The sequence below is a fragment of the Microtus ochrogaster genome, chromosome 17 (assembly GCF_000317375.1).
Source record: "Microtus ochrogaster isolate Prairie Vole_2 chromosome 17, MicOch1.0, whole genome shotgun sequence".
NCBI classification, from domain to species: Eukaryota; Metazoa; Chordata; class Mammalia; order Rodentia; family Cricetidae; genus Microtus; species Microtus ochrogaster.
The window spans coordinates 33296719-33317043 of record NC_022019.1 but is presented as its reverse complement, the minus strand read 5'-3'; the positions used below and the strand labels follow the sequence as shown (position 1 = coordinate 33317043).

The 20325-nt window shown below is 46.6% G+C and overlaps 1 protein-coding gene across 16 annotated transcripts in view; it reads left to right on the top strand.

Moving 5' to 3' along the window:
• Dock9 (dedicator of cytokinesis 9) overlaps positions 1-20325 on the top strand; it is a 250768-nt gene that overhangs the window by 157264 nt on the left and 73179 nt on the right. For all 16 annotated transcript variants that reach the window (XM_026783249.1, XM_026783247.1, XM_026783251.1 and 13 more), the window contains exons 10-27: positions 368-442; positions 1997-2137; positions 3211-3411; positions 3799-3921; positions 5580-5662; positions 6154-6276; positions 8484-8563; positions 8654-8841; positions 9004-9069; positions 10476-10568; positions 12444-12567; positions 12916-13037; positions 13887-13973; positions 14651-14740; positions 16099-16214; positions 17013-17082; positions 17883-18008; positions 19539-19610. In XM_026783249.1, the coding sequence (XP_026639050.1) occupies positions 368-442; positions 1997-2137; positions 3211-3411; positions 3799-3921; positions 5580-5662; positions 6154-6276; positions 8484-8563; positions 8654-8841; positions 9004-9069; positions 10476-10568; positions 12444-12567; positions 12916-13037; positions 13887-13973; positions 14651-14740; positions 16099-16214; positions 17013-17082; positions 17883-18008; positions 19539-19610 (1980 nt within the window). The remainder of the gene's footprint in view (positions 1-367; positions 443-1996; positions 2138-3210; positions 3412-3798; positions 3922-5579; positions 5663-6153; positions 6277-8483; positions 8564-8653; positions 8842-9003; positions 9070-10475; positions 10569-12443; positions 12568-12915; positions 13038-13886; positions 13974-14650; positions 14741-16098; positions 16215-17012; positions 17083-17882; positions 18009-19538; positions 19611-20325) is intronic.

Sequence of the window (20325 nt, the reverse complement as noted above, 5' to 3'; positions counted from 1 at the left end):
TCTTAGGTACTGGAGCAGCCGCTGAGTGCTCCCTTCTTAGGTACTGGAGCAGCCGCTGAGTGCTCCCATCTTAGTCCACATGCTCAAGGCAGAGAGAGGGAAAACTAGCTTGGAATGGTATGGGCTTTTGAAATCTCAGAACCCACCCCAAATGAGGCAACTCCTCTAAAAGTCCTACCCCTCCCAAAAGGTCCCACCAACTGGGGATGAGACATTCAAATAGATGAGCTTTATGGGGACCTCATTTAAACTGTCATAGGCAGCTTTCAAACATATTCTGATACCTCTGGGGGAGGCGGTGGGGACAAAGGATTTTGTTCACAAATAAATTTCTTTCTCTCTTTCTTTTTATTCTTTTTGTCCACAGAGCACCAGAGAAGCAGAAATAAAGCTGAAAAGCGAGAGCAGAGTGAAGCTTTTTTACCTGGACCCAGATGCCCAGGTAAGAGCTGTTTAACATTTAGAATATAAAATCCACGGATGTTTAATATTCAGTGTGCTGCCAAACATTGAGAGCAGTGTTTAGCCCACTTCCCAGAAGTCTCAAGCCTGAATCTGCAGGGTCACACTGATCATTTAAGGGACCCCTAAAAATAACCCCTAGAGCGTGGCACACATCGCTGTAGACACCTGGGAGGCAGTAACACTTCTCAACTAGCTTTCGACCCCGAGAGAAAGCTAAGTGCATGCAGCCCACATCTGTGTCCCAGCAAAGTCCAAACATGGCGTGACAAAGACCTCCAGGGCCTGCGACATTGAGTGTAAGGTAGAGCTGCCCAGAAGGGACAAGGTCATGCTATATTTCACCCCAACGCTTTCCCTCCTCATTGTGGTTCTTCTAATAGACCTAGCTCTCCTTTTTAAATGACTCCCCATTTAACTTTAATAATAACCATCTTCTGAGTTTCTTCACGGACCTCCTAACTCTGTTTACTGTGGTAACATGCATACAGCACAGACCTTATGGCTTGAGTCATTTGATAATATATAATTCAAACTTTAAAAAGTAAAAATGTTTTAAAAGTACAGTCATAACAGATATTCTCCATGCAACTGTTACACCATCTGTTTCCAATATTTGAAAGTTTCCGTCTTTAGAAACTGAAACTCTCTTTTAAATAATGGCTCCCCATCCCTGGTTGTCCATAAGACCCTAGCGACCTCTGTTCTGCTTTTAGTCTTTATGAATTAACTATTGTATCAAACTCATCAATGTGAAACCATGCAGGATTTGTCTGTTATGTCTTCCTTTTATTGATTGCCTTGATTGATTGCTATTATTTGTTGGGGGGAAGCATGGACTGTGAAACTTCAGCCACATGCGGGGGGGTCAGAGGACAACTTTAGGGGTTGGTTCTCTCCGTCCTCCGTGGATTCCGGGATCACACTCAGGTGGCCGGGCTTTGATGCTGCACACTTGATCTGCTGGGCCATTTCATTGATTCAGAATTTCCTTTTTTTTTTTGTTTGTTTTGCTTTTTGTTTTTTTGAGACAGGGTTTCTCTGTAGCTTTGGAGCCTGACCTGGAACTAGCTCTTGTAGACCAAGCTGGCCTTGAACTCACAGAGATCCGCATGCCTCTGCCTCTGCCTCCGAAGTTCTGGGCTTACAAATGTGTGCCACCACGTCTAGCCCTGAGTTTCCTTTTTATTATTGAGTGTACATGTCTGTATGTACACCCATATGTGTGTGTATACATATATAATGTATTTTATGTGTCCTTACACATAAGCTAATGGGTGTTTAGGTTGTTTATAACCATGTATTATTCCCTGCATAATGATCCGTCAAGCAGGTGTGTCATCATGTATGTGACTGTCATGATAACATGCATGATGACATACACGTCTGTTCAGTGTGACGTGCTGTCACAAAGTCGCAGCCCTATTGTGGATATAGCTTTCCCGTGTTTCAGGCAGATTTATGTGATAACACCCATGATGGGATTTTTGATGGGAGCTCTAAGTGTTTACATACCCACGTTTTCATTTTCAAGAAACTGGACTTCTCACCCATGGAGCCGGAAGTGAAGCCGTTTGCAGAAAAGTTTGGGAAAAGGATTCTCGTCAAGTGCAATGATCTGTCTTTCAATCTCCAGTGCTGTGTCGCTGAAAACGAGGAAGGACCCACTACAAATGTAATTTTCCTTCTGAAAAGTGCAGGTGTTTGGCGAGGTCGCCCACAAACACGCAGGTCCGCCAGCACATTGTCTCTAGAGGGGAGATGTTAGAGTTGCCATACAGTCCCCCTGGTCAAGAACGTGGACTCTGGTCTGGGTGGGTCGGTGACCTGGCCCAGGGACCAGCTGAGGAGGCAGTCACCTTACACCATACTGAAGAGATAGGTGGAATGATTTGCCCTTTACTGAAACCGTACTTTTCCTTCCCAGAATTCCCCCTTTCCAGCACAGCCCCTCCATCAGCCAAGCACCCATGAGGTTCGGCTGAATCTCTCTACCTTGCCAAGTTTTAGAAACGTGTGACCCCCCCCCCACGCACCTTTTAAAATGCATTTCCTTCAGAACACAGTGTTTTTCCTGATACTTTTGGCTTCCTCACCCCTTTCTCCAGCGCCCCCTCCACCATGTGTCTGACCTCCACACGGGCTTAAAAATGCATGGCATTTTTTCCCCTCTTCTCTTCCCCGTTCTTCTTCCCCTGGCAACTACTGAGATTCACAGCTTGATTGCCGTAGCCTTTTTCATTTAGATTCTAATAAAATTGTCCTCGAGTTTCAAAATAATTTTAAAAACAAATCAGTGCTTTCCGTTTTAAACATTTATTAATTTCAGGTGTCACGGGTTTCCCCTTACATCGTAGCTTGGGTGTGGAGACTTCACCCAGGGAAAGGCGTAGGGCTCACACTGGGATGTGGATGGGATGGGGGTGGGTTTGCGGACAAGGGTAAGACAGCAGGCTTAAGCTGCATATCCAGGATATGAATTTCATGTTAGATGCCCCAAGGAGATCGGCTGTCCTATCTGGAGAGGGTGTGTGAAATAATGACACCCATGAAAGGGGTAGTAACAGTGTTGTTTTTTAAAATGCTTTATAGCCTAACTCTGTGGCAAGGAACAAAAGTGTCACAGTCATTCAAGGGGACAGCCGTAAACAGGGCTCGCCATTCACCCTGCACAGCCGCATCTCCCCCCCCCCCCCAGCTGTCTGAACTGTCTTGACGACGTGGTGTTGTATTGATGTCCTTGTCCAGGTTGAGCCTTTCTTTGTCACCCTGTCCCTGTTTGACATAAAATACAACCGGAAGATTTCCGCTGACTTCCACGTAGACCTGAACCATTTCTCAGTGCGGCAGATGCTGGTCCCCACGTCCCCTGCCCTGATGAACGGTGGTCAGAGCCCGCCGGCCTTCCAGGATGCACTTCAGGCCACAGCCATGCAGTATCCAAAGCAGGTGGGGACCGTGCACACCTCTCAGCCTTCTCTTGCAGGTGCTGTTTGATTAGTAAAACTGCTCAAATGAGACCTTGTCGTGCACGGGGTGGGGATGGGGGGCAGTTTGGGTCGTTGATTATAGGGCAGTGTGTGTAATTACATAGTAAAAGCAGACTGAGGGATAAGTGGTTCAGGGCTCTCATTCATTCCTTAAGCCTTTTCCTGTTGCCCTCCCCACCAAGCAGACTCTCTGAGCAGATGGTGGACTGAGAGGTACCTGGGATATTTGACCCAGGTCTCCTTCCTGATTGGACTGTCTCAGTGTCCTCTGCTGCTGTGGTGGTTAAGGGATTTCTTTCTTTCATCCTGAGTCCTGCTGACAGAGGAGAACCCTTTGTCTCTCTAGGGAATATTTTCAGTCACGTGTCCTCATCCGGACATATTCCTTGTGGCCAGAATTGAGAAGGTCCTCCAGGGGAGCATCGCGCACTGTGCTGAGCCGTACATGAAGAGCTCCGACTCCTCGAAGGTAGGAATGGTTTCCGTGCTTTGCGGTAATTAGAAAGTGACGGACGAAGGGATGAGTTCTATGCCGAGTTAGAAACAATTATGAGGTCACAGGTAAGCCACACTTATCCATGGTCCAAAGTGCACAGACAGATGAGGCCCTTGCCACATGAGCCTGAGCGTTGGCGTTCTGCACCCTGGCACCCATATGCCTGCCCTGTCTGTAGTCTCAGCATCTCCCAGGCAAACTGGGTAGCTAGAGTGGCCAGTACCAGCTGGCTTCAGGTTCAGATGAGAGCTAGCTCTTCACAACGTGGCTGCCATCTGGGAATATGCCTGACATCAACTCCAGTCCTCCACAGACATGTACACAGCTTTTACACGCACGTGCAGACATGCATACAGACATGACACATGCCACACACGAAAAACATACTAAAACATAAAGAGCAGTTACTTTATGTACTGTGTCCAGGTGTTGGCACATGCCAAATGTATGTTCTGCCACTATGCTAAACTCTTATTCCCGTGTGTCCAGTTTTTTTGTTTGTTTGTTTCTGCGAGACAGGGTGTGACTGGGAAGGACCACAGAGTTTTATAGTGACGAGGGCTCATGGATATTGTCACTGTGTCCTCCATTTTTAATGTGGGGAAAGCAGAGCTCATGGAGTCACACGGTGATTTTCATGAACCTTCAGACGGGCTTCCCTGCTGCTCTGGTTCTTTGTCGCCTGCCGAGTGCCTTCTCTCACTCGATGGTGCCCACAGATCACTGCAGGGCCTGACAGGGTGCAGTCCTGCCCAGAGCAGTGCAGGCAGGCTCCAATCTTCTCTAACTGCAGCTCGGTAGAAAACACTGGCTCTCAGGTATAAGCCCTTTTCCTAAGACTGCTTTGACTTTGATGTACTCAAGTAACATAAATGAGCTCAGGTTCCTTCCTGTACACACAAAGGACACTCAGGTCCTCTCTGGACTGTCCAGATCTGCCACACTTCGATCACAGAGCACTGCCACAGCACCAAGACATGTGGGGAAGCTGATCTATAATAGAACCACTCTACACGCATGCATGTCATTGGCCCAACACCGGCATGCTTGTTGTGTTCCATCGACCGAGAACAAACCAGGGCTGATAATGGGGCAGTGATAGTGTTTGTGAATAAAGCAAAGCGGTAACAATTGAAGGCGGTGTCTAATTTAAACCAGGACTAATTACGGCATTTCCCAGATTGTGGGAATCTGTGCACGTTGGTGCGTGTTAGGAGCTGGGAAAGCTGGGAATGCTCATTAGTGTTTTCCTTTAAATTCTGGTAAGTAGATATTTGGGCATGGATACCAAATATTAGTCTACTCAGTGGTTCACAATTAGCTTAGTCAAAAAGAAAGGAGGTCTGTGAGAGGAAAAGTTCTGGCCACAGAGTAGCCTGTTTGTTGCTTGCGAAGACTGGAAGGGTTTATTATTTCTATGCTTCCTGAAAACAATACTCCAGTTATGAGGATCACTGCTAGAGGTACATTACATAAAGAAGTCCATACTGGGTTTGAATCCAGCCTTATCGTTGTTATAAGAAGCACCTTTCTGTGCATCTGCTGGTATGGTGAGATCTTCAGTGGTCATGCTCTGGTCTCACTTTCCCCATGCCTGAGTATTTCAGTGGCTCTGTCCTGGTGCGTTCCAGGTTGCCCAGAAGGTGCTGAAGAATGCCAAACAGGCATGCCAACGACTGGGACAATACAGAATGCCGTTCGCTTGGGCAGCGAGGTAAGAACGCCTTTTGTACTTGAGATGGACGGATGGGCAGATTCAGATAGGTGAGATCAAGGGTTAATAACCAGCAGATCAGAAGATGTATTAAGCCGTGGCACAGAGAGAAAGGACGTGGGCCAAAGAACAGCTGCTGGGCCCAGCAGCGTGGACAGGAGGTTTGTCTCAGTCCAGGCCTTGGCCACGTGCCTCCAGCTGGGATGGTGCATCTGGGGTGTCCCGCGGTGGCCTCTCTCCGTGTTCCCTCCTTCTTTCCCACGTGAATGGGATGTTGTTTTCTCAGTACAGGCTTTTGGCTGGAACTCTCCTCTGTGCAAACTGAGTTAGTTGTGGTTGTCCTCATTAATACTTGCCACATTTGGGGATAATGAGATTCCTGTTGGCCACAGCCAACAATGGAATCATGATTAGTCTGCGCAGAGACCAGAGTTCTCTTTATTTTGGTCTTTAGAAAAGGGAGTCTTCGAAATATCGTTTCACTGTTTCAGGACGTTGTTCAAGGATACATCTGGAAACCTGGACAAAAATGCCAGATTTTCTGCCATCTATCGGCAGGACAGCAACAAGCTTTCCAACGATGACATGCTCAAGCTACTTGCAGACTTCCGGAAGTGAGTTTTTAAGGTGTTGATGTTTCTGCGTGTGTGGGGGGAGAGGCGGGGACAGTCATGTAAATTATGTCACTCAAGATCATGAGGGGTATGTGGAGGAGTGGGCGTGAACAAAACGTTATCATGGAGTCCAAGAGAAGAAACAAACGGTTCTGGTGAACTGGAATTCTTGCTGGATGTTTTGGTGAGGTGATAATACAGCTTAGGGTAGAGGTAAAGTGTACGCAGGAAAGAGACAATCTGAGGGACACTGTCAGCTGGAAAGGTTACAGCAGCAGGCAGTCAGGAGAGGTGGGCTCCTTAACGAAGCCACAGGGCCCAGTTGCTGGGTGTTACAGCGGGGAAGAGGAGGGTGGTCACCAAGGACACCTGCCAGGTTTCTGACTTGCAAGCTTGGCTCTCCTGATACTAATAAACAAACTGGGGGAAGATGATAATTGATATAATCCTCACCTAAGCAGTCATAGTTTTCCATGCTTTGCACATGTTAATGGGTGTGTGCATTCCCTGGGGCTTCTGCCACTGCTGGGAAGGCACCCTGATTGGGAGTTTGCTCATACAGAACCCAGGACCACCTGCCCTGCACTGGGTCCTCCCACAGCAATCTTTAATCAAGAAAATACTCCGTGCCTACAGGCCCATCTGATGGGAGCCTTTTCTCAGCTGAGGTCCCCTCTCCCCAGATAAACTGACAAACAAGTAATCAACCCAGACCTGAACTTGGATGGTATTGGCAGCACCGTGGAAGAAATTATTCCACAGGTGGTTTATGAAGAGCCAGGCGGCAGCATTCTGTTTCCAGGACCAGCCACGCCACCTTGACCATGATGACTCTTTTAAAATTGGTTGGCTAAGCCGGTGCCACAGAGGAGTGCAAAGCGTTTGGCGGGATGTGTTTGCCATGGTTACGTGTAGCGTTCCGTGAATGACTCATGGGTGTGAGAGAACAGCTGTTGGATTGTTGGAGGAACTGGCTGCCAGGAAGCGTGCAGAGTGGCTCCTGTCATGTGAGAGTGGAGAGCTTAAGAGCCTGTTCTTGGCCGTATTCTATGTGATGTAGTGTGATCAGTGATGGTTACGAATATACACGATGCTGATCAAATATCTTCATGGCATGAAGTTCTCAGGAAGATCAGAGACACTGATGGTAGGGCCTGGATTCAGGAGGATCTGGGCCTACCATAAATGGCTCAAGCATAAAAAAGATGAAAATTTATCAGAACAAAAGAAGTCCTATTCTGATGTCCCAAAGTGTAAAGTGCATACTATTTTCCCAGAGGCTTTGAGTTTGGTTCCCACTCCCTGCATCAGGCATCTCACAACCGCCTATGGCTCAAGTACCAGGGGATCTGATGCCTCTGGCCTCAAGGGGCTCACATGCATATACCCCCCCCCCCCCGCACACACACATACACCCCAAATTAAAAAAAGAAAGAAATGTGAAGTAGCCATTGGAGTTTGAAAGAGGAACATTTCCTGGTCCTCTGGTGAGCAAATACTCAGAGAAGGGAATTTTATCTTCTCTGAGGAAGGGGCCTGGTGTCACAATGCCTGCGTTGGTTTCTTTGACAACAGTAGCAGCTCTTATTAGGACAATAGGGAGATTTTTTATTAGATGGAGTCAGATGAATGACAAGTTTCATTGATCAATTACTTCATGCCCAGCATTTATATTGCTTCTGCTTCTAAATGCTGATTCTTCCAAATAAGCCTTGCATCTCCTTGGTGAGGCTGAGGAGAAGGGAAGCTTTCGTTGTAACTGTTTGGTGATATTGTATCATTGTAGCTTTTTGGTGATATTGTATCATTGTAACTGTTGGGTGATATTGTATCATCCTATTTGGTGATATTCTGTGTCTTGACCTCTGAGGTTACTTAATCCATTAGGCTGAGAATCACTTCAAATACTGAAAAAGTCTGAACCCCAGTGTGCACTGCAAAACACTGGCTTTGAAGACTTAACATGTTCTTGTATTGATGATGTACCAAAAAGATAATATTGTATAAATGTTGGGCTAAGTGAAATGCCATATTTTTTTGCCAGTTTTTAATATCTTTTTCATGCGGTTGCTACAAAGTTGAAATGTGATTTTTGCAGCTGGTGATATTATATACATTGTTAAATCCTTTTCCTGGGAATACCACTCGAGAATTTGGACTTCACAGTTAACCTCCCTCATAACACTTGATTTCTCTTTTGTTTGTAGACCCGAGAAGATGGCCAAACTCCCAGTGATTTTGGGCAATCTAGACATTACGATTGACAATGTCTCCTCTGACTGCCCGAGTAAGTGACCAGCTCTGTGCAATAAAGCAGCCCACGTGTTTATCTAGTTGGCTTTTCCTCTGGTCTGTATTACTTGGGATTTCTTTTCAGATTATCTCAATTCGTCGTACGTTCCCATGAGGCAATTCGAAACCTGTAGTAAATCTCCGCTCACGTTTGAAGTGGAGGAGTTTGTGCCCTGCATCCCCAAACACACCCAGCCTTACACCGTCTACAGCAATCACCTTTACGTGTACCCGAAGTACTTGAAATACGACAGTCAGAAGTCTTTCGCCAAGGTGAGTACACGGACGTAGGAGTCTCCTTTACAACCTAGCTTTTAGGTTCCTTTATAAGTGTGTGTGTGTGTGTGTGTGTGTGTGTGTGTGTGTGTGTGTGTGTGCTGGGTTTTGTTGCTTTTTTTTTCCTCTTACATCTTTTTCTCTTATATACCCCTGCAGGCCAGAAATATTGCTATTTGCATTGAGTTTAAAGACTCTGATGAAGAAGACTCTCAACCCCTGAAGGTTTGTCTGTTTTATACATACACAACACACATATACATAATATGCATATATGTTATATATCTTTATTTTTATGATATGTAATATTATTATATGTAAGATACATAATTTCTACCTTCTAAGAAGATTGATGCAGAGACTTGAAATTGATATATACTTTAAAATGTTACATACTTTAGCAGAACTGAGTTTTAAATCCAAACAGTCCAGCTCCACAGCCTAAATTCTTTACTATGTTAAAATGACTTTCCCAGAAAAAGGAGACAAATGTGCAAAAAGAAACAATATTTAATATATATTAAAGATTAGCACATTTTAATTTTTATTAGCATAAGCTGAATAATATAGGGTATTATATTACATAATGGCCTAAGCTAAATGTCGCAGTGTGTAGATTGATTCTTGGTCCTAATTGACTATGTTTTGCTTTTCTTGTTGGAGATGGGATCTTTTATGTGTATGTGATTCAGTCAGCATGTATTAAATACCCACCGTGCATCAGACATTGTCTGGGTGTGAAAAGTCGTGATGTATGCAATTGTGAAGGCAGAGGTAGCGATCGACCACGGGGTCTTCATTAAGTAGCTGACACAGAATCTCAGCAATGCTCTCTGTCATCAGAGACAACGTTGATTGATGCTGTTCCCAGCACCGTGGTGTGCATACTTAATCCTTCTAATTACCAAACAGACACTTTTCAAATAGATCCATTGAGATCGGGGATTTCTAGGTTCTGAGAAGATGAATGCACGGGCTGTAAATTGTTCAGTGCTGTATACTTTAGTAGAACTGTGTTTGCATCCAAGCAGTGCGGCTCCAGAGCCTTTCCCAGAAAGGTAGGGGACAGATGTGCGAAAGTAAATATAGTCTCTCTCGAGATAGTTAAGAGTTTAGGTTGAGGATGATGGAGTGCCTGCCGAGCACACGCAGAACTCTGGGTTCTGTCTCAGCACTCGTAAAAGCAGGCATGGCGGCACAAGCTTGTGAGGGCTGCACTCCAGTCTGGAGGACCTCTGGCCGCCAGGCAGAGCAGGCCAGCCTGGGCTAAGTGAGGGAACAAGAGAGGAAAGGGAGAGACCGAGTGGGAGAGGAAAAAAGGAAATGAACAGGTTAGTGACAGATGGTCATGGAGAGAAGGCTGCCTGAAATGGAAGGTACTGGGTAAGGTTTTTAATGTGTTTGTTTTAATTACAACAAATACAAATGTTTTTATGGAAAAATGGAAGGGGGTGGGCTACAGATCAGGGAAGATCTCAGGTTTGCCAGGACTTCTGAGTTCCAGGATTTGCGGGCCCGGGCTCTCACAGACAGACGCCGTCCGAGGAGCCTCGTTCTCTGTAGCACATCTGACCAGTCTCTCACGCCGTCAGCTGAAACGCAGTCTTTGCTTTTGCTGGTTCTCCCTACAGTGCATTTACGGCAGACCTGGGGGCCCCGTGTTCACAAGAAGTGCCCTGGCCGCAGTTCTGCACCATCAACAAAACCCAGAATTCTATGACGAGGTAAGGGCGCCTTCAAAGAATAAGGCAATTTGACCAGTTTCAGAGAAACATGAAATTTTCTGCTTGTTACAGCAGAGTGCAAGGAAAACTGCACTCCGTGCTGAAACCACAGCAGCAGAATTGGTGTTTGTTTTACTTATTTTTCTCTATTTAACATCTTTGTTATTAAAAATAAAACCACATGTTACAAGACAATAAAAGACAATTTTTAATTGCACTTTAGTACCATAGTAAATATTCCAACTGAGCTCTGTTCAATTCATCCTCGAGTTGATGTCTCTGGGAGGCCTGCTCCTTTCTGAAGGGAAAGGGAGGAGTGGAGGGAGGGGAAAACTTCAGAGAAATGATCAAATTTCCAAAAAATAAAACCGACAAAAACCAAATCCGTCCTTGAGCGTAGTTCCTATTGAACCTAAGAACTCTCCTGTTTTTTGGTGGATTTTCTCCTGTGGAATGGTTTATTCTTGAACGACTAGGGAGTCATGGGGTGGCATGCTCTTGGAGTGATCTAAAATTCGTCTGTGACTTCTGATTTACATGGAACTTACTTAATGCCCTGATGTTGACCTGTTGAGCCTTATCAGTAACAAGCAGTCAGTTAACAAGTTCTGTGTATTGAGTAGTCTACATACGGTGAAAAGAACATGAGAGCCAAGAGAGATCTTTTTTTTTCCCCACGTTCAGTTTGCAGCAGAGAGAAACTGCTCACATTTTAGACAGAATCTGCAACACTAAACTCGCTGCAGGCGCAGTAGGAGGTGGCTTTTAAATTACCGACAGCATGTTCTACTGTTAATTAATACAACCGTGAGCTAGCCTTGTAGCTAACTCGCATTTCTTATGATTGTGAATGTTGCCAGCCATCTGCTTATATGCATACAGTTTGATGAATCATATCTCAGTAATTGGTACGTGCAGATTTTATGGTGGCAAATTGGGCACCGGGAGATGCTGAGTAGCTAAGCTAAGTGCTTGCTCTAGAAGCCGAGAACCTGAGTTCAAATCCTCAACCCCAGAATAAAAAGCTGAGCTTGGCCATGCACGCGTCTGTAACCCCAGAGCTAGGGGCAGGTTGAGACAAGAGGATCCCTGAGGCCTGCTGATGCCAGCCTACCTCCAGACTCAAGCTACCGTATCTCATGGGAACCAGGGAGAGGGCTAGACACCGTGTATCCTCTTATTTCCTTGCACTATGGTGTGTCCTCATGCTCACACGTGTGCATCTGCCACCCACATGACCCACACATCACACAAACAGATAGCCCCCTCCAAGTACACATAATTACGTACTCATGAATACCTAATTTTTTGACTTTTTAAGTAATGTACTTTGTGTATGAATTTTTCAAATGGCTCCCTCCTTCCAAATAAGATAAAGTAAAGCAAACAGAAACCCAGATTCTGCATAGGATCGTGGTGTGGCACCATGGTAAAGTGTGTGACTAGCGTGTGTGAGGTGCTACATCGAATTCTTAGTACCAAAACCTGGAAGTAAACGAAAGTCTCCATATACGAGGTCCATGTAGTTGACAGCCCTGTTGTGTGAGGTCAACTGTAGTTCAGTGAAACTGCTGTAAGTGAAAAGATGTTCAGCCCCAGGTTTCATGCCTACAGCAGTATGGCTTGTGTCGTGGGGTCTGTTTTCCTGTTTGCTTATGCCGGAAAGCGACATCAACCCTTCCCCAGTTTCTCGTCAGTGAGTTCAGAATCCATCTCTTCCTTGGCGTCATTAGCAGCTTGGGTGTGTTTAAGTTTCATCCTAGGAAGAATTTGAAGAGGAGACATGTAGGTGCGCGTTGGGCCGCCTGCAGCTGCCTTCCCTGGGCACACTTGCTGTTACAGAACGTTAGGAAGTTTGTTCTTTTGCCTTCGCAGATCAAGATAGAGTTGCCGACCCAGCTCCATGAGAAACACCATTTGCTCTTCACGTTCTTCCATGTCAGCTGCGATAACTCCACTAAAGGGAGCACAAAGAAGAAAGACGCGGTAGAAACGCAAGGTGGGAATCCCGTCTCTCTTCGCTTCTTGGTTTTATTTATTCATTTTATCATTTGCATATTGAAGTTTTTATTATATTCTGGTCCTTAAACATTCATTCTCTTGCCAAAGGGTTGCTTCGGTGGGCTTCTGGATGGCATGGTGCTGCCGTGCCTGGATTGCATGTATAAGTTGCACTTGTAAATGGCTGGTGGTCTGACCCCAGAGAGACACGCAGCAGAGACTTTTTTCAAGGCTTCTCCATCACTTACCTTGACTGATGGTAGCGGTCGTTGTCCAGGCTTGCGGTGGCTTTCCTTCTGAAGGATGCGAACTCACAGTGGATTTTCTTGTCCTTTGTTCTCAACAGTCGGCTACTCCTGGCTTCCACTCCTGAAGGACGGAAGGGTGGTGACAAGTGAACAGCACGTCCCTGTCTCGGCTAATCTTCCGTCCGGCTACCTTGGCTACCAGGAGCTCAGCATGGGCAGGGTACAAAATTTTAAGAGTGGTTTGTTTTCACCCAGCGCCTTCAGAAGGCATTAAAGAATGTCTAAAAATAACAATGGCACACAGGCACAAACAGCACACAGGATTTTTATTGGCCCTAACACTTTGGTTTTCTTCATTCATCTTGAAATAAATGTGTGCAGTTAGAAGCTGCCTCAGATAACTCTCGGTGCATTTTATAAGCCTGGACTGGTAGTGCCGGGACAGAGAGGCACGGAGATACTGGGCCCAGCATGAGTCTTTCTGAGACATAGTCATGCTCAAATGTTAAGTTCTCAGTTCTTCTAGTTCGAGATAGATCCTGAGGATCAAATCTCTTTCCTGCATGGTTGATCACTCTGTCTGGTGGTACCTTCATTGCTTCTCAGAACCCTGAGCTCAGGGCTACCTAAGATCCTCAGAAACTCAGACATGGTGGTGCACTCCTTTAATCCCAGGACTCGGGAGGCAGAGGTGAATCTCTGTCGGTTTGAGGTCAGCCTGGTCTACATAGAAAGTTCCAGTCAAGTCAGGGCTACATAGTGAGACCCGGTCTCAAAAATATAAAAAGATACTGGTAAAGTAGAATCCATTTCCAGCCAAGTGGACTGTCATCTCAGGCTACTTGTCACCTCGGACTACTTAGAAAGCCCAGGAGGCAGGGCGGTGTGCCAAGGGGAAGGAACTGGGCAAATCTGAATGCAAACCCAGCTGCAGCCCTGCTCTGGCCAGGTGCAGCTCCTCAGCCTCAGGGGCTTTTTGGGCCTTTGGTCCCTCACCATGCCCCCATTGATGGTTGTGTGCAGCTGAGATAGCTGATCTGTTGGGGTCCTTCCCTATTCTTTCTTTCAGCATTATGGTCCAGAAATTAAGTGGGTGGAAGGTGGCAAGCCTCTGCTGAAGGTCTCCACTCACCTCGTCTCCACGGTGTACACTCAGGTATGGGTCAGCAGTCTCATTCCCCTGGTTGTTCTGCCAGCGAGTTTGTGCAAAACAGAATCCTGGTGCCCTGTAAATGTGTTTTTACGTTATAGGCCTTTACTTGAAAAGAGTACATAGAAGGTGCTTATATATGCTGATGTACATGACAAGTAATTTATAGTCTGTGACATTGTTCAACAGTTTTCCCAAGTGGGATCCTTAGATGTCATCTGTACATGGTCATTTTATAATCTTAAAAACCATTCATTGGGCTGGATGGATGACTCAGTGGTAAAGAGCACCCAGTACAAAACCATGAGGGTCAGAGTTCAGATTCCATGTAACAAGCACCCATGTAACAAGCCAAGCGTCTCATAGGTGCCCATCACCTGGTTCCAAGGGTGTCAGAGACATGTGGGACTAGCGCCTGCTGGCTTCCAGCTGTGTTCAAGGAAGAGAGCCCCTGCCTCAAGGGGATAGGCAGAGCGGTAGAGAAGTCCCAGTTCCTCTTCCAGCCTCCGCATACACACTGGTGTGTAAACCCTTCACGTTTGTACTCAGCGCACCGAGATTCTCACGCGTGTGCGCACGCGCACACACACACACACACGTACCAATAAATATAAGCCATTTATGTTTGTTCCCTGTCTCTATAAGTGTATACTAACAGACTTTCTTCTCTCCCCCCACTCCAGGATCAGCATCTACATAATTTCTTCCAGTACTGTCAGAAAACGGAATCTGGAGCCCAAGCCTCAGGGAGCGAACTTGTAAAATACCTTAAGGTACCAGATGGCTTTCTTAGTCACTCTTAAATGACTTTGGAAGTAAATTGGGTTTCCTTTCTGGTGGTAGGTGTTGTTACTGCCCATTGTAAGCTTCTGTGCAGATGCTCCTTATCTGGATGCTGTCACAGTGGTGGCGTTAGATAGTGGACCAGAGTGATCTCAGCGATAGCTCTGCCTGCCTGTGTGCTCGTCCCTGTGTTCTCTCGCTTCTCCCGTGCTCACCCGACACAGACCTTTGCCAAATGTTTACCAGCTGTTGGGCACAAGAGAAGCAGTCTCGGCTGGTCCTCTTGGGTGCCACGATAGCGAGGTACCTGAAGCTGGCTTGTTCATAAAGAATGGAAATGTATTCTCTCATAGTTCAGAGGGCTAAGAGAGGATCAGGGCAAGAGTTGGGTGATAGAGAGGAGACAAACCCGTTGTTTTATAAGGAACCCATTCTAGTAGTCTCGATGGTCCATTCCTGAAGGTTGGGCCCTCATGGCCTGGTCACCTCTCCTTAGACCCCACCTCCTTGATTTTGCGTTGAGGATTAAGTTTCTGACAGAAGCTTTGTGAAGGACACACTCAAGTCACAACAGTCCTGACCCTGAGAGAGCTCCTCAGTCATTGTAGGAGGCAGTACCCCCTTATGACAGCATCTCCTGGGTAGACGGAGGTGAGAGACACCCAGCCCAGCCCAGCTGTGTGCAGGAGTCAGTGGCTCCTGGAGCCACTGTGCGGCAGTGACAGCGGCGTGGAAGGGACCTCGATACAGAATGGGATCCTAGAAGAGAATTTTGAAAACAGTCACTAAATGACATTCCACGTGTAGGACAGTAAGATGCGGGAAATAGGGTAGAAACTCCTATTTGGTCTGATCAAGAGAGGACAGCCTGCGTGTTTAAATAACGAACACACGTCCATTACGACTGTTAGCCTCTCCTCCACTTCAGTGACAGCTATGGCTGCTCTGACCGTTCTTGGTGACGTTCCTCCTGATTCCTCTTCTGCCTCTCTGCTTTAAAGAGCTTTCGTCATGACACTAGTCCCCTGCATACTCCTTCATCCCCAGCACTGTGGGACATCTTCACAGGCCTGCAGTTTAGGACACAAGCCATTGAAGTCCATTCTGTGTGCCTTTAGCTTTCCATTTGTCATAGAGGGACATCTGCTGTCTTGATTTGAAACGAGGTAGACATTGCCTTGATCACACAGTGGGGCCTGGTGGCATGCACATGTTGACCCGGGCCCGTAGGAGGATAAGATGTGAGTCACAGGCAGTCATGCATTCCAGTTCAGCCTGGGTCACATAGCAGGACCCGCTCTCCAAGAGAATGAAATATAACCCAGGTCTCACCATTCCCTGTGTGCAGAGCCTGCATGCAATGGAAGGCCATGTGATGATCGCCTTCCTGCCCACCATCCTAAACCAGCTGTTCCGAGTCCTCACCAGAGCCACCCAGGAGGAGGTTGCAGTGAATGTGACTCGGTAAGGGAAGGGGGTAGATAGGTGGGTGGGTGGGTGGGTGGGTGGACGGACGACGGATGGATGGATGGATGGATGGACTGACAGATTGACAGTTGGATGGATGCATGGATGGGCAGATGGATGGACAGACGGACAGATGCATGGATGGACAGATGGATGGACAGACTGGTAGGCAGATGGATGGATGGATGGTTGGACGGATGGCTGGACAGACAGATGGATGAACAGACGAATGAATGGATGGATAGATGGACAGACGGATGGATGGATGGATGGATGGATGGATGGATGGATGGATGGATGGATGGATGGACGGACGGACAGGTGGATGGACAGGTGGATGGACAGACGGATGAATGGACGGATGGACAGATGGTTGGATGGTTGGGTGGGTGGGTGGATGGATGGATGGATGGATGGATGGATGGATGGATGGATGGATGGATGGGTGGGTGGATGGGTAGATGGACAGTTGGTTGGATGGATGGACAGACGGACGGTTGGATGGATAGCTGAATGGATGGACAGTTGGGTGGATGGATGGACGGACAGACAGACACATACATACTCTTCTTCCCTTCAGTTCATCCACACCTGGAGCCTATCTGGGATGCTAGTGTGTGCTGATCATGACACTGGCAAGACGTGTTTTACTCTCTCACAGGGCTCCCCGTCTAACTTCTTGTCTACTTGTTTGCTAAGTGCCAACAGCATCATCTCTGTTCTGCTGTGAAGATAACGAAATGTTCCCATTTCCACATCACTACTCATTGCTTTATTCATTCCTGTGGTGTGTAGGGTCATTATTCATGTGGTTGCCCAGTGCCATGAGGAAGGATTGGAGAGCCACTTGAGGTCATATGTTAAGGTATGTAAAATCAATAAGTCAAGCTGCTATGATCACTTACAGCTGTGGCTCTCCAAGTTTCCTTCCAAAGACTTCTTTCTTACAAGACTTGTTATTTAGGGGTTCGTTTGGGATCTCTGCCGCCAAGGCTTGGACCTGGGCAAAGGGGAGTTGAGAAGAGGCAGCCATCCCTCATTGACTTGATGTCACCTGTGAAAGGATGAATGTAACTCGGCTGGCAGGGGGGTGAAACAGGAATTGTTTTAAGTTATCTTGGGTAGACCGCTTATACACTAGCAATCCTTATATTGCTTTTCAAATCACCTAAAATTACCAGCATCTCTGGTACTTTTAAGACTGGAAGGTTAACTCTGGCCACACTCAGATAAAAAGGCTGTGCCAAACAGCATAAGATGTCATTGGGGATAAATAGCAGTAGGGTCTTGATATTAACTAAGCATAGTGACGAACACCATTCTAAAAAGTTACACATCCTGTTATATGTGAACTTTGGCTTCGTGATACTTTGAAAACTAAAATTTTGATTCTCCGGGACACATTCCTAGAAGGTCCCGCGACAGTGGAATTGTGTGCTACATGGGCCCAGAACTGACTCGGATGGGTGTGATGTCGGATGGGTTCCCTGGAGACATCTAGACACGCTCATGGCGGTCACCCTTCCCACCTTCGTTCTCATCCCTTCTCCCACCCTTGAGTGTGCACATCGGTCCCCATCTCTGTCCTCAGGAGCCTCGCAAGCTTTCTGCCCCTCAACTTGAAAGAATCGGCAAAGTCAAGTCTTTCTCTCTCTTTTGTTCAAGTTTGCCTATAAGGCCGAGCCGTACATCGCATCTGAATATAAGACGGTGCATGAGGAGCTGACCAAATCCATGACCACCATTCTCAAGCCTTCTGCCGACTTCCTCACCAGCAACAAACTTCTGAAGGTAACGTCGGGACCGCTGGCCCGGATCCTCAGCATTAGAACTGACCTCCAAGGGCCAGGGATGCTAGTGTGCCGTGTGTCAGGTCCTGGGTCTCATCTGCCAAAGCAATAACAAACGGCTGGAGCTTGGGGGGTCGGGTACTGAGCTCCCCAGTGCTGTGGCACAACGCAGTGAGAGCAGAAAGCAGTAATGTAGCGTGTGCGTTCCTTTTATTCTAGGAGAAAGAATTTTGATTGTCACCATAAAGAAATGAAAAAAATCTTTAAGTTGGATTTATTTAATCTGAGTTAAACATACCAAGGCATTAAGGGTTGACCCAGTAATATATATAGTTTCTGTATCACAGTTAAATAGATTGAGAACTAGCCCTGGTGCCACCTGCCTGTGGTCCCAGCTAGTCAGGGAGGAGGAAGGATCTTGGATCAGTCAGTCTTCCGTTGCTCTGGGAAACACCATGACCAGAGACAGCTTCATGAAGAAAGTTTATTTCAGGTGGTTGGAGTACTCTGTGGGGAGAGGCGGACAGCAGCAGGCAGGGAGGATGCAATCTTCAGCCACAAACCCAGAACAGAGAGAGAGAGACAGTGAGAGTGTGTATTGGAAGTGGGGCAAGGCTATAAACCCTCAAAGCTCACACCCAGTGACACACTTCCTCCAGCAATGCCACACCTCCTAAAGACTCCATAACCTCCTCCAAACAGCGCCACCAACTGGAGACCAAGTGTTACTGCCTCCTGCCTGAGCCCACAGGGAACATTGCTCTCCCAAACCCTGCACAGTTTTGAGACCAGCTTGGTTAGCATGAACTGTATCTGTGGGGGAAAAAAATTATTTTTTACTAATTAATTATTTTCAAAAACCAATGAATGGAAACTGGGTATGGTGGCTCAGACCCACAATCCCAAAATTGGGGAGACAGGCAGGAGATCAGGGACATCGTGCCTTACACGATGAGCTGTGATCAGCATGAGCTGAGAGTCCTTTCTCTCTCTCTCTCTCTCTCTCTCTCTCTCTCTCTCTCTCTCTCTCTCAGAAAAAAATAAAAATATAAATATAAAAATGAAGGGAAGGAAAAGTTAGATTTCACGGCCTAATCAGCTGAGTCTGTTTGTGTACAGTTCTAGACAGTAGCCACCAACACTGCTAAATCTGACTCACCAGAATCAGTCCTCCCGGTCCAAGTTTACTATTTGGGTCTCAGATGGGAGCCGTAAAGAATGAATTAGCGTATTTATTTGAGTCACCTCGTCCCTACACTGAAGTCAGTGGGGACACTGATGAAGAGGCTGAGGGGCAGTGTCACTAAGCAAGACGACATTAGAGCAAAGGATGGAGCCTCTTGCTGGAGACGGCGTTCGGTCTCCTGGGGTGCAGCTGTGTGCAGCTGGATATGTACAGGGAGCAGACAGCCGCCACCGCCCCTGGATCTGATGAGTGTCTGCCTGCTTGTCCTTGTCACTATCGTCAGTGTGGAGAGTTCACCTCTCTCCTAACAGTGCATCATTTCTGTGTTTTTTTCTTTTCTTTTAGTACTCGTGGTTTTTCTTTGATGTGCTGATAAAATCCATGGCTCAGCATCTGATAGAAAACAACAAAGTTAAGGTATGTTACTCCACGTGGGGGCTGGCTTGTTGCAGGAAGTATTTTCCCCTGGGTTGATAGTTCACAGCTACTTGTGTTTTCTGTGTACCACGGACAGACTTGTTTTACGTGTTACATAGTAAAATATTTCATGGTCCTGTGGGAGTACAGTTTTTCCATAAAGAAATTGAGTCTGGAATGTTTGAATTCTTTGCCCCAATCCTGCAGTTAATGAGTGGAAGTTTGGCAACACATCCAGCTCCCAGACCTTGTTGGCTCCTGACTGGTTACTAGGTTATTACATCCAAAGAAAAGTGTGTCTTTTTATTTGACTAGCTCAGAAATCTTCAAGCTTTTGGAACTGGAACCAATTGCTTAAGCATCAATGTAAAATGCCATCATCTGGTGTTTATTAAGAAACATAACCATTGTGGATATTTCTGTCCACAGATGGTTGCGTCTCATCAACCACCTATAGAACCAAATAAAGACTCCATCTCTTTGGGGACAGATATATGTAGTCTCAAACCTCCCCCTCCTTCAGGGTCTCCTTTTGGGGGTGCCTGGGTGTGTGTTTATGTGACTATGACCCTTGTCCCTTTGTTTTCATGAGGCTCACGGCAGCTTCTCTCAAGTCCTCATGTAGGACTTACCCTGACAGTGTCCCTGTTTGGTGGCCGGGAGAGCTGCTGTTGGGACAGGAGCTGGGAGTCATCCCCATGACAGTGAACTGTAG